This window comes from Canis aureus, chromosome 22, assembly GCF_053574225.1.
Source record: "Canis aureus isolate CA01 chromosome 22, VMU_Caureus_v.1.0, whole genome shotgun sequence".
Taxonomy (NCBI): domain Eukaryota; kingdom Metazoa; phylum Chordata; class Mammalia; order Carnivora; family Canidae; genus Canis; species Canis aureus.
In genome coordinates, this window is record NC_135632.1 from 26,313,476 (window position 1) to 26,326,138 (window position 12,663).

The window sequence follows — 12,663 nt, forward strand, 5'->3', positions numbered from 1 at the left end:
GAACTGTTTTCTCAACCTCCATTGTCTTTCCCTCTTTCACTTTGAAAACTCAGACCTTCTAAGGGTTGTTCCTACAAAACAAAACAAAACAAAACAAAACAAAACAAAACAAAACAAAACAAGACAAAACAAAAATATTGCAATGGTTCCCCAATGACCTCAGGATAAAATCAAACTTATTAGCCCCACCATCAGAGGCCTCCTGGTCCCGGCCCCTCAGGCCTCTTCTCCCTGCTTCTCTCTGACCTGTGCTTTGTTCACCCCACACCATCCATGGTCTGCTTCCTCCAGGCTCCCTCGGGCCAGTCCCCCTGCCTGGAAGACCCTCCTCACCACTTGTCTCCCTGTACAAATCTACCCATCATTCCAGACCAAGAGCAAAAGGGGGCCACAGATCCTCCTTCTTCTCTAAAGCACCCCCATTAACAAATTCTGGGCGAGAGGTGAAAACCAAGACCTATAGATTTAGCTGGGCATTCACATAATTTGCACCATATATATTTGACAACTCCCCTCTCCGCAGTAGATAAGTATCTTGAGAGCTGAGAGCTCTTTAGAGTCATCTTTGCATAGTGTAGCTACACTGCACACATTTATCTTAGACAAATCTAACTGCAAGAGGGGGCCGTTTACCACTTCAAACGTGCCAGTTGTTCTACTCAACAGGCAGATGTGTCCCAGAATGGATGTGAGACAGGAGGCATGGAGATCCTGTTCCCTTCACCACAAACGGTTCCCTAAGGGCAGCACCTCACCCCCTCAGCACACTCACTGTAAGCCGAACCAACTTACATCTGCCTGGGGTTCATTGTTGGAAACACAGATCTGATCTCGTCCTGAAGGAAAACATGGCATTGGTCAGGTAGAGAAATGCTCCAGTATTATACTTTGTGGGCAAGTAAAGAGATTTGCAAGGGCAGTTTTCATTATATGCATTTTCCACCTTCCAGGAGGGCTTCTGAATCCTGCCCCTTGCATTAGCAGCAAGCCCCTCTGTGCACCCTACCCCTTCACCCAAGGCCTCACCTGATGAATGTGGACAGGGTTCACAGTTTTCTTCCCTTGTACCATATAAGGCTGATATCCCAGGGAACCTGGACCCAAATGGTTTTGACCCATTAGTGATGAAAAACACATCACAGATAACCCTGAACTGGCTTTATGTGTGAACAATGACGACACAGCAGCTGAAAAATGGAGAGGCACAATGGGGTTTTGTATTTATGCCTACAACCATAAAACGGCCTAGAATTAAACCCACACTCACGAAATATCAGAAGTGACATGCTAATAAGTGACTTCTCTTAGCCATCAAATTTTAAGATCTTTGGCAACTCATTTTAAGGAAAAGTATCTGAAAAAAAATGAAGGACAACTTAACTGTACTTAGAATTCAGAATGAATGAAACTATATTAACTATCCTGGTCTGTTAAAAATCACTAAGTGTTCCAAAGAGTTTTAAGAAAGTAGCACAAACTCTCTTTCTACTTATTCATGAAATATTTCAAATTTAGCTACTCATTCTTCAGACAGTTTTCAAAGTAAATTCAACACATCTAGAATCAAGAACAATTTGTACTACAGTGTGTGGGTTGGACTGACATCTTAAAATGAAATGGCAGTTATCAGATTTTTCAAGGAAAAATGATCAGGTGATTTTTCATGGAATTAAGTAAAGCTTGTCTGAATGGTACAGGGCTCACAGGAATGTTACTGCACTGAGCTTTCGGAGTGACTCATTAACAATGCAGTTCAACTCTCAATGGTGCTCTCAAATTATCCAATCTCCATGAGGAGACACTGTAATTATAAGACTCAAATAAACTCTTCCCACCTCATGCACATCACTCCCATTTCTGCCCCAAAGAAATCAGGACCAAGTTAGAAGCTCTTTCCTCCAGAAACATTCCTTCCTCTCCTTGCCAGTGGGAGGTGACTTCTTTTTCCCAAATCTCATGGCATAAGGCAAATGCCTCATTTTCTCAGTTAAATGACAGGTGTCTAGAGGGCAACCTCCATGTCTGGTTGAATCTTGCACCCTCTGCCTCCTCACCAAGTAGAGCTCCCAGCAAAATACCTTACAAAGGGTAGAGTTGAGTGTTTGCAAATGAATGATGAAGGGAGTGAATGCAAGCTTGTAGGGTTCTGTCCTTTCTCCTGATCTTAACTACAGATCCCAAAAGCCAGTATGTTCACCTTTTAAACATATGAAAGTTTGTATCCAGGTTTCAAGTTGCCACCCGTGGTTAATTCTTGCGAATGAACTTGATTTGGACTGACGCTACTCTAACAAGTTTACCCATAGCTCTTTTGGGATGGTCCAATTAGAAAATATTAGCCAGGCATTTTACTTCCTCTTTGAGAGCTAAATCATTTCATTTAACAGCATCTACAGCTCTCAAAACTTTGGCAGACTTTGTGAAAAATACCATATTAACTTTATTAAAAATTCATCATGTATTCTCCTTGTTTCATTTCTACTACATAAACTCCCTACTGATACAGGAAAAGCTCTGTTGCTTTTTGTTTATTTATTTTTAATAGTGTGGGGTGTCCTTTCCTAAGGATGCAAAAACACATGGTTATTACATTTGCTAGGAGATAAAAGCCCTGCCCTTTAAAATGATATTGTATAATGACTGCTTTCCACCACCACTCCTCCCACCCAATACTAATGGGGAATGGAAATAGGGGAAATTCTCTTGGTCATTTTTGCCTTGAGAACGGTAAGTTACCATTCTCATTAGCATGACAAATTAACAAGCTTTAGTAATTTCCTTTAAAAAAACAAACACAACAGGGTGGGGTGGGATCAATTTCAAAAACTTGGCACAAAGTTATCCAAGGAATTTCTTTCTCTGAATCTGCTTCTTAAGAACCCAGATTGTTCTATAAAGTCATCCAGCAGTATGTAGACTTCAGGCACTATCTACCAGAGTAAACTCAAATCAAAAGAGAATGCCATCTTCTTCTTGAAACCCTCCTGCACACCCATGTCTCATTCTTCCTAATGGCTTGATCCATTTTCCTTTCCTGGAAAGTAAGTTTATTAGCTCAGGGACTGTCCTCAGTGGAAGTGAAAAAAAAACCTACTGAATACCTTTAGGTCCATTGCTGGCTGGTTATGGACTATTCCCCAAAGTGATGGTTCTTCTAATGCTTATGAGGAGCTTTCTCACCCACCTCATCTGATCAGATAACTGAGGTTAGTTAGTTCAGGCCTTGCAAATCATTTAGTACCAGAAAAATCCACTAATGTGCCCCTGACCCTATAGCACTTATTCACAGGGGTGCAGTGTAGAACACAAGCCCTCCAACCAGAAGCCCTATGTTTCTTCTCACCTTTCCTGGTACTCAAAACTCTTCCTAGCAGTAAAGAGGCGATCCCCATGAGCTCTGGTGAGTATCGGCATGGAGCTGGACAAGAATTTGATTCTCTCACCTTTGTTACTCTAAGTGTGACCCATGGACCAGCAGCATTGCTATCATCTAGGAATGTGTTGGAAATGCAGAGTCCCAGGCCCAACCCTAGACCTGCTGAATCAGACTGCACTTGAATAATATCCCCAGGAGATTCACAGGAAGCACATCAAAGTTTGAGAGGTGCTACTCCATAGTAGCATCTTCATATGTAGAGTCAAATTCATTTATGACGTGCTGACTTCATGCCAAACCCCACACTAACATCACCTGCAGTAGAATTACACTGAGAGATACTCTTGTGACCTGACCAAAGTGGACTTTCCCTTCTGCTCATCAAGTCCAATGCAATGATATAAGAAGCAGAAACACCGATGCCCAGTGAATGCCTTGTATAATCTGGAAGGTATGTGGTAGGTTGGTTTTATTTTATTTCCTTTCTGAAATTCTTACTTATTCTGAGATTATTGAGTCGTAATATGGAGGAAGATGGAATAATGAAATTACTACCTCATCTAAAAATCAAAGGTAGCTTCCCTGCTTTTTCCATAAAAGGGTTTTCCACAAGAATCATGGGTGCAGGAACACAGCAGGTACTTCACATCAGGGTTCAGAGGGGAGGCAGCCTGCCTGGGACCAATCAGAGCTCTACTTGCTGCCATTTGTACAACCTTGACAAGTAAGTCAACATTTAGGCTTCAGCTTCCTTTCCTTTAGAATGGAAATAAAGGGACTCAGTGGTTGAACCTCTGCCTTCAGCTCAGGTCATGATCCCAGGGTCCTGGGATCGAGTCCTACATCAGGCCCCCCGCAGAGAGCCTGCTTCTTCCTCTATGTCTCTGCCTCTCTCTCTGTGTCTCTCATGAATAAATAAAATATTTAAAAATATAAAATAAAATGAAATAAAATAAAATAAATAAGTGAAAATAAAAGCAGTATCTATTTCAAAGACTCCTTATGAGAACAAAATGATACCTATAAAGCCTGGCATATTGTGAGCACTCAATACAAGTGACTTATGATAATTACACATAATATTGTGTGTCAGTGGAACCTAAAACCATTGTGGCTCTTGCAACAATTTCCTCTTGTGATTGATCTAGATATAGTAAATCAACATAAAGAAATGAAGAGTCAAAAAAGACAGACTTGAGAAAAGTTTCACTCTATGAAAACCATGGTAATTCTGGACGTTAGCAAAGGTGGCCACCATCTTTCACTTCAAATTCCAATGCGTGTGGACTCCAACTAAGCGTCCAGAGCTTGATCAGCCATGAAGAAATGAACACTACCGGCCAGGAAGGAGTCTATCTTAGTCACCCAAACCTCCATCTCACAGCTGCCTCTGGTGAGCTCACTAGCCAGATGTCTGTTTACCAGGCAAAGTAACTTTTTAAAAGACAGAAAGAGAAGCAATCATTCTGTACTCTTTTTAAACTATAGCGCATTGTCATTCCTCTCATGATAACTGGCCAAAGGACAGATCTGATTTCTTTTGCCAGATTTTATTTCAAAATAAAGCACAAAAACATATCATGCTTACTATCCCACCCTCGTTGTTTTTTTAAATCACTTAAGATTAATATATCTCCTTTTGAGAAACCAACCTCTACCTCTCTTTTCCTAATTAGACTCAATAAAAATATAAGAATTACCATCCAACTGGACAAGCCACGCTGAAAAACACCCTGAAAGCCTTGAAAACTAAAATGAAGACAAATGTATCACAGCACTTGATTCAAGTGGGTTTTGTTTTTCTTCCCAAGTGACTGACGGAACATACGGTAAGTTTAAAATATCCAAGTATTTCTGGAGTTTGGAGGAAGATATTAAGTTTGTATAGTCTTCAAAAAAAGAGTGTGCTTTGCAGCCATGCATTTCAGATGGACAGTATGATACTCTCACCAGCTGCATCATCCTGGGAGTACACCTTTTCAGACTTTTCAGAGGAGGCCTCTTTTTAGTCAAGTGTAATCCAATAAATTAAAGGAGGGTCAGGATATATGGAACTCTCTACTCATGCAGTGAGGACAGTTGCAGGACACTATGAGACTTCTCTCTGGTTGTCTGACACTTTGTCTTACCTGTCAGAGAGCAGAGGCCCTGGGGAGATCATGAAAATTTCAAATATATTCTCTACCTCTAGTCTTCTCACTTTCCCTCCTCCATTCAACACACATCAGCCACCTCCTAAGGCTCAGCTAACGGTTCACCTAAGACGACTTACCTGTCAGTTTTCTTGATCAGGATGGCCCTGAAGATGTGCTCGAGGGGTGTCTTCTCCCGTTCATGGGTTGGCTGCACGAAGGGGTGCAGTGCCACTAGTGAGAAGCCCTGTTGGTACAGCTCCAGGAGCTGGGCGGGCAGGTCATGCAGGGAGGCCAGCCTCACCGCTGAGGACCTCGGGAGCTCCGCTGGAGGTAGAGAGAGGAGAGGCTCATCAGGAAAGCCACACCAGGGCCTGCCCTCCCCATCCAAGTCCTTCTCCCCTTGCCCTTGCACACTTCCAGGTTACTTCTCCCTAAAAATGAGTTTATTCCTGTCTTAACTACTGTCAAAGAGAACTTAAAACAGCAGATTATTTTCCAACTCATCCAAAGGGGTTGTCATAATTGGATGTTTTAAACCAAGAGTCAATCTTCTCAGAGATCACATTGGAAAAGTCATTTCCACCCTCTCAAAAAATAAAAAAAGATAGAAAAGAAGGAGGAGGAGGGAAAAATGACAACTGCATGCAAATATAAAATTCCCCAGCTGGCAAAAAGCAGCACTGACAAAGTCAGAAGACAAACTGGAACAAAATTTCTGGGACACTTAAGAGAAAGGGGTAATTTCCTTAATTTGCAAAGAAACCACTGAAACAGCGAGAGAGAAAGAGACAGAGAGAGAGAGGAAAGAAGGAGGAAGAAAAGGGGAGGAGAGGGAGGATACGGAAGGAAAGAGAAAGGAAGAGAGAGGAAGAAAGACAAAATATACAAAGACTCAACTGCCTAAAAAACAGAAAAAGTTAATTAATATTTGGGAAAAAACTCAAATTAACTCCACATTACAACTATGCAAGACACATATTTTTTTCACCTACTGAATTAAGATTTGAATTTAAAACAATTTTTTGAGATGGACAGACATAATACCATAGATTATTACCATAAGTAATGTTGATGAAAAATACGACTCCTACATAATTTCACATGGATGTACATAGAGTACATCATACCCAGGGATTCCATACCTAGGAATTTGCTGGACCAAAGATAAAAGTATTGTACTTTTTTCATATATGGCCAGATTTCTTCCACAGAGTAGCATGGATTTACCTCCTATCAGCAATGTATAAAGGCATTCCTTTTCCATGTCCTGGCTAATTTCATAGTGAAAAAAATGATCTCTATTGTGGGAATTTGTATTTCTCTTACTACATAACTTATATTTTTTCTTACTGAACATCTCATGTTTAAATACTATCTGTGTCACCTTTTCTATTAACTGTTCATAATCTTTGCCTAGTTTTCTATTGGGTTATTGGTCCTTTTCTCTATTGATTTGTCAAAACTCTTTATATATTAGGAAATTTAGTTGTCATTGCAATAGCTTTCCCAAATTTATTGTTTTTTGACTTTGCATAAGGTGGGTTTTGTCATAAAGAATTTTTTATGGAGCTAAATTACTCAATATTCTATGATTTTTTAAAGGTTTTATTTATTTATTCATGAGAGACAGAGAGAGAGATAGGCAGAGGCAGAGGGAGAAGCAGGCTCTACGCTGAACAGAGAGCCTGACATGAAGCTCAACTTCAAGACCTGAGGATCATGACCTGAGCTGAAGGTGGAGGCTTAACCAACTGAGCTACCCAGGCACCTGCCTTCAATGACTTGAGTTTTATGTCATAGCAGAGAGATCAGGGATCATAAAACAATTTTCCTGTTAAGACATATTTCATTTTTCAGATGTGAATCTTTGAGCCAATTTGGAATTTATGCAATATGAATTCAACATCCCACCCCCTTTTTCTCATTAATTTGAGCTGTCACCTTTATCATATATTCTTGAACATATAAATTTATTATTGTGATCCATTAATCTGTTTTAACAATTTTAATGTCATGTTTTAACATCTGGTCTGCTATTTCCTGAAACTTCTTATTTCCTTTTTAGTTTCTGAATCTTCCTTTCTTTTTTTTTTTTTAATGACCTTTAAAACTAACTCATCAAACCTTCCTTCCAAAAAAATCTTATTGGTATTATTATTGGATCATGTTAAAATTATAGCTTAACTGAGGGAGAATGGATATCTTCATCACACTGTAAGTTCCCATCCAAGGACAAGGATAATTTTTGTTTATTCAAGATTTCTTTGGGGTCCCTCAGGTACATTATAAAGTTTTCTTCACATAGATATTGTACACTTATCAATTTTACTCTTATTTATCTTACTGTTATTGGAGTAATAGAATTTTTTTCCCCTTTTTATTCCTATGCTACCCATTCAGGCAAGAATGTTGGGGAAATAGCCATATTCATCATGGTGATGTGGTGAACTTCTCTGGAGGGTAATATAGTGTGTTTGTCTTCAAACCTAAAAGTACACACACCCTTTGTCCAACAATCCCACTACTAGGTATTTTGCCTATGGCTGGACTCATAGATGTTAATCAAGATATACGGACAAATATACTCACTACAGGCTTGTTCCTATAGCAAAAACTTGAAACCAAATAGTTCTTCATTGGAGGGCTGGCTAGCTAACCACTGGGACACCTCAGTGATGAATTCTATGGGCCATTTAACAAGACTAAGATAAATCTGTTATGTACAGATGGAAATGTATCCAAGGTAAGTTTTTAAGTTAAGACACGACGTGTCAAACAGTGTTTATGACAGTCTTGTATAAAAATAATTAGAAAGATAGGGAAGCCCTGGTGGCTCAGTGGTTTAGCACTGCCTTCAGCCCAGGGCCTGATCCTGGAGATCCAGGATTAAGTCCCACGTCAGGCTCCCTGCATGGAGCCTGCTTCTCCCTCTGCCTGTGTCTCTGCCTCTCTCTTTCTGTTTCTCTCATGAGTAAATAAATAAAATGTTAAAAAAAAAAAAGAAAGATAATTTTTTTAGAATAAAATTTTTTTCTGAAATAAAAAATATATGAATGTAGGAGAAAGGGGCTGGAGTATAGAGGGAAGGAAGGTGGTTTTTATTTTGTACTCACAGTACTATTACCATCCACAGGGGCCATTGGGTGGAGGGTCTATGAGATATTTTAATTTTCTTATTTATATGCAAAAACATCATTTAAAAGTTTCGCATATATTTCTGAGAATAACGTATTATTTTTTTTTTTAAGATCTATTTATTTATTTATTTATGGTAGACACAGAAAGAGAGAGAGTGAGGCAGAGACACAGGAGGAGGGAGAAGCAGGCTCCATGCCGGGAGCCCGACGTGGGACTCGATCCCGGGACTCCAGGATCACGCCCTGGGCCAAAGGCAGGCGCCAAACTGCTGAGCCACCCAGGGATCCCCCAATGTACTTTTTTAAAACACAAACCTGGGCACCTGGGTGGCTCAGTCGGTTAAGCATCTGACTCTTGATTTCAGCTCAGGTCATGATCTTAGGCTGCTGAGATTAAGCCCTACATCAGGCCAGCTCAGCACACAGTCAGCTTGTCCCTCTCCCTCTGTTCCTCCCCATGCACATGCGCATGCACACTCTCTCTCCCAAATAAATAAATAAATATTTAAAATAAATAAATAATTAAGCACAAACTTAAAAAACTAAATCTAGGGCTACTTAAGAATACTACTTAACATCAGCTACTGCTCTCATTTCCATACATCATGCAAGGAATTTACAGGAAAAAAAGTCTATAGCAATGATTCACTCTAAAGCAGTGCCCAGCATCCTGGAGAAATCTCCATTAATAACAATGACAAATAGAAGATTGGCCAGGAAAGTGTGCAGTCTTTTCCCTTGAAGTGTACCTTCTGGATATGCAGCTAGTCAAAAAAATCTAAAGACAGGTCTGGTAAAAAAAATGCTGAGCCCCTCTGAATTCCCATGCAAAGAAACCCGCCAAATACCTCCTTAGACCCAGGCAAGGGGTCTCCCACCCTGGACCCCTTGCTTTAGAGCAGGGGTCCTCCAAGTGTGCTCCTTAGTCCACCAGCAGCACCAGCAACACAGAGATTCATTAGAAATACGGACTCTAGGGCCCCACCTCTGACCTGCTGACTCAGAATCTGAGTAATCTACACCTTCATAAGCCCTCCCAGGAGACTGAAACTGAGAACTACTCTGCGGAGGGTTCCTTTGGCTCTCCTCGCCACTCTCCTTTCCTCTCCCCTTCTTGGGTGAGGAAACCAGGGACCTAAGTAAGACATGTACCAACCTGTCATCCACAGCCCAACCTCACATAGCCAAGAGCTTGGAATTCCCTGACCTTACAACCTCGGGCCCACCATGCAGTTCTGAGCAGCCTTCTTCAGTCTGCAGCAAAGGTGGATGGTGCCCATGTGCGCACCCCCAGGCCCCCAGACAATCAGGAACTAGGGTGTGATAATCTGTGGGGAGACACTGCCACAGGAGCAAAATTTAAGGGCCACCGAAAACTCAGTAAGCAAGATAAATAAAAATGTAACGCAATATGTTAAAAAGTGAAAATTCATGCAAAATCCATAATAAAAAAATATCAAAACTTTTCATAAAGAGAGGATCAATATTACGATATTTTCCCTTTTTCCTTAAGCTCCAATATGGCTTAATACAGCACTTTATTGATCTTGTCTTTTTTTTTTTTTAATTTTTTTTAAATTTATTTATGATAGGCACACAGTGAGAGAGAGAGAGGCAGAGACACAGGCAGAGGGAGAAGCAGGCTCCACGCACCGGGAGCCCGATGTGGGATTCGATCCCGGGTCTCCAGGACCGCGCCCTGGGCCAAAGGCAGGCGCCAAACCGCTGCGCCACCCAGGGATCCCTTGATCTTGTCTTTTTAAAAAACTGTTGCCTCACCTGCCTCACCCTAATGCTGGCTCATGCCCAGTATCTCTTGCACTCTTGACCTGGGCCCCTGCAAATGATAGAAGCAGGTCTGTATGCAGGTTGTACCCAGAGAACAGGGGCAGGTTTCCTCTGCTGTCAAGAGATTACAAAGTGGCTGACCTGAACAAGCATCACTGTGTGTGGCGTAGACGCTGGCTGTTTCGTTTGCAAAACCGAACAGACTTTTGGTAGGTGGGTAAGCCCTTTTCGGAGGGTAATTTTACAACGTCGATCAAACCTAAAAATACCATGCAGCATTAAGCTGCCCCCTCTTTGATGAAAGCATATATGAAGAGCATCTGTGAGTCAACCAATATGAGACCACCCACTCAGCCGGTCTCCACAGCACAGTGTTTTGTAAATGTTTCAAGTATTTCAAATTCTTACTGCTATAATAAAATAAGCCTTTACTAAGATTCTGATCATTTATAGATTTGTTCCCCCTTATACATTATGCTGTAATAAAGAAATAAAAGTAGTCGGTGTCTTTAGAAGACTTGGGATTCTAACTACATTCTTCACTGGTATTAATCCTGGGCATGTGAACACCCAGTTTCCTTGTTTAAGATGGGCATACTAACACCATACCGCACCTAGAAGAGTCCAATGGGATGATGCATGTGAAATTGATGAAGCTACAAACTACCACTGTCAGTGGTGGTAGCAGTGGTGGATGGGAGTTGGTCAGGGATACTGGTCAGCTGAGGCCAGTGATGACATCATGGTGCCGGGCCACTAAATCATTCTCCATTTCCTCCCATACCCCATAACCACCAGGCTTACAAATCACTGTATTAAAAACAGTAGTTGATCAACCACTTTACAGTTAAATGCTTCCTGAATAAAACATAATACCTTTAAAATTTTCATCTTAAAATCTAAAGATGTATCTCTTGTCAAAACTCAGCAAACTTTATGGTTTTAATTTTTTGGTATGCATGCTGGCAAAGTAAGTTTAGCTTCATGGCTAAAAAACAAATAAAAATGAATCTCAACAATCTTGTTGCAATAAAAAAAAAAGGCTCTTGTTGTAAATATGATTAAAGGCCTTAATTTCTTGTTTCTGTTTGAACCTTAACCTTCAGAAAAACGCTAGTTCTTATAAACTAACCAATCCCCCAGTATTATTACCAGAAAAATAAAGGAAAAAATGACTTATCTGTTTGGAGGGACATACCAATTGTAGCCTCTTGGTCTATTTCTCACCCCACCCACCAGGATAACCTCTCTACTATTTTTGTTTTGTAAGATTTGCCTGACTTCGTTGACAAATTATGTAACCTTGGGCAAGTCCTATGACTCCCACCCCATCTCTTGGGTCCATTCTTTATAAAATGAAGACCCTGGATCGGCAATTCTGATAGAAGCTTCCAACTTTAAAATGCAATTATCTCATTATTTCAATCTGAAGAGTAACATCCAGTTTCTAACTAAAAAATGACATTGGATAATATGATAAATGTTCGCAAAGTGAACTCAAAGAATTCCCCTAAACTAGAGCCATAATGGGAATAAGGAAAAACCGCACATGTGGGAGAGATGGATAGAGGCAAGGATCTGCTGCCACTGTGGCAGATTAAAAGCCACTGTTGTTTTTGAGGGTCCCAGTCTTCTACCCATCTCAGGCACTAAACTGTCCGCTCCGACTGTCCTCAGGGGGTTGGGAAGCTTTCCGGGGGCATTCTAGGGAAGAAATGCCTGCACAGTCATGGGAGAGAAAGGGGATATTTTAAGAAGCATCCCTAGGGATGGTGGGTTCCTCTCTTCCTAGCAGAGAGCTAGGAGGACAACAGTGTGAGTTATCTGCAGTTACTCTGACATCCTAGGATTTTATTACGATTCCACTCCAGGACTGAACTATGTACACCACTCATTGTAAGTTGAAATTTCTAATTATAAGCCTTCATGTTCTTAAGATGAGAGACACTGATGATGCTGTCTTGGTCAATGTTTCTCCAGTCTGAGGCAATGCCACTGTTACGGCCCAGTATCTGCCTGAAGATCACACTCTCCTCTTTCTCCACTTTCCAATCAAGTTCTCAAGTCTTTATCTACAGTGATCAGTCTTCAAGCCCAGGGACCAGGCTGGACACCCCCTGTGCTCCTACTCAGTGAGCCGCATCTTCCTTGCTCACAGGGACTTGGACTTACAGCGTGCAAAGGCCAGTTCTCCAGCTGGCCTCTCCGACCACCCTGGCAGGAATTG

At 41.1% G+C, this 12,663-nt stretch overlaps 1 protein-coding gene across 2 annotated transcripts in view; it reads right to left on the bottom strand.

The window, feature by feature from the left end:
* Positions 1-12,663, bottom strand: part of RFTN1 (raftlin, lipid raft linker 1) — a 200,115-nt gene that overhangs the window by 114,200 nt on the left and 73,252 nt on the right. For both annotated transcript variants that reach the window (XM_077865297.1, XM_077865296.1), the window contains exon 3: positions 5,649-5,835. In XM_077865297.1, coding sequence (XP_077721423.1) covers positions 5,649-5,835 — 187 coding nt within the window. The remainder of the gene's footprint in view (positions 1-5,648; positions 5,836-12,663) is intronic.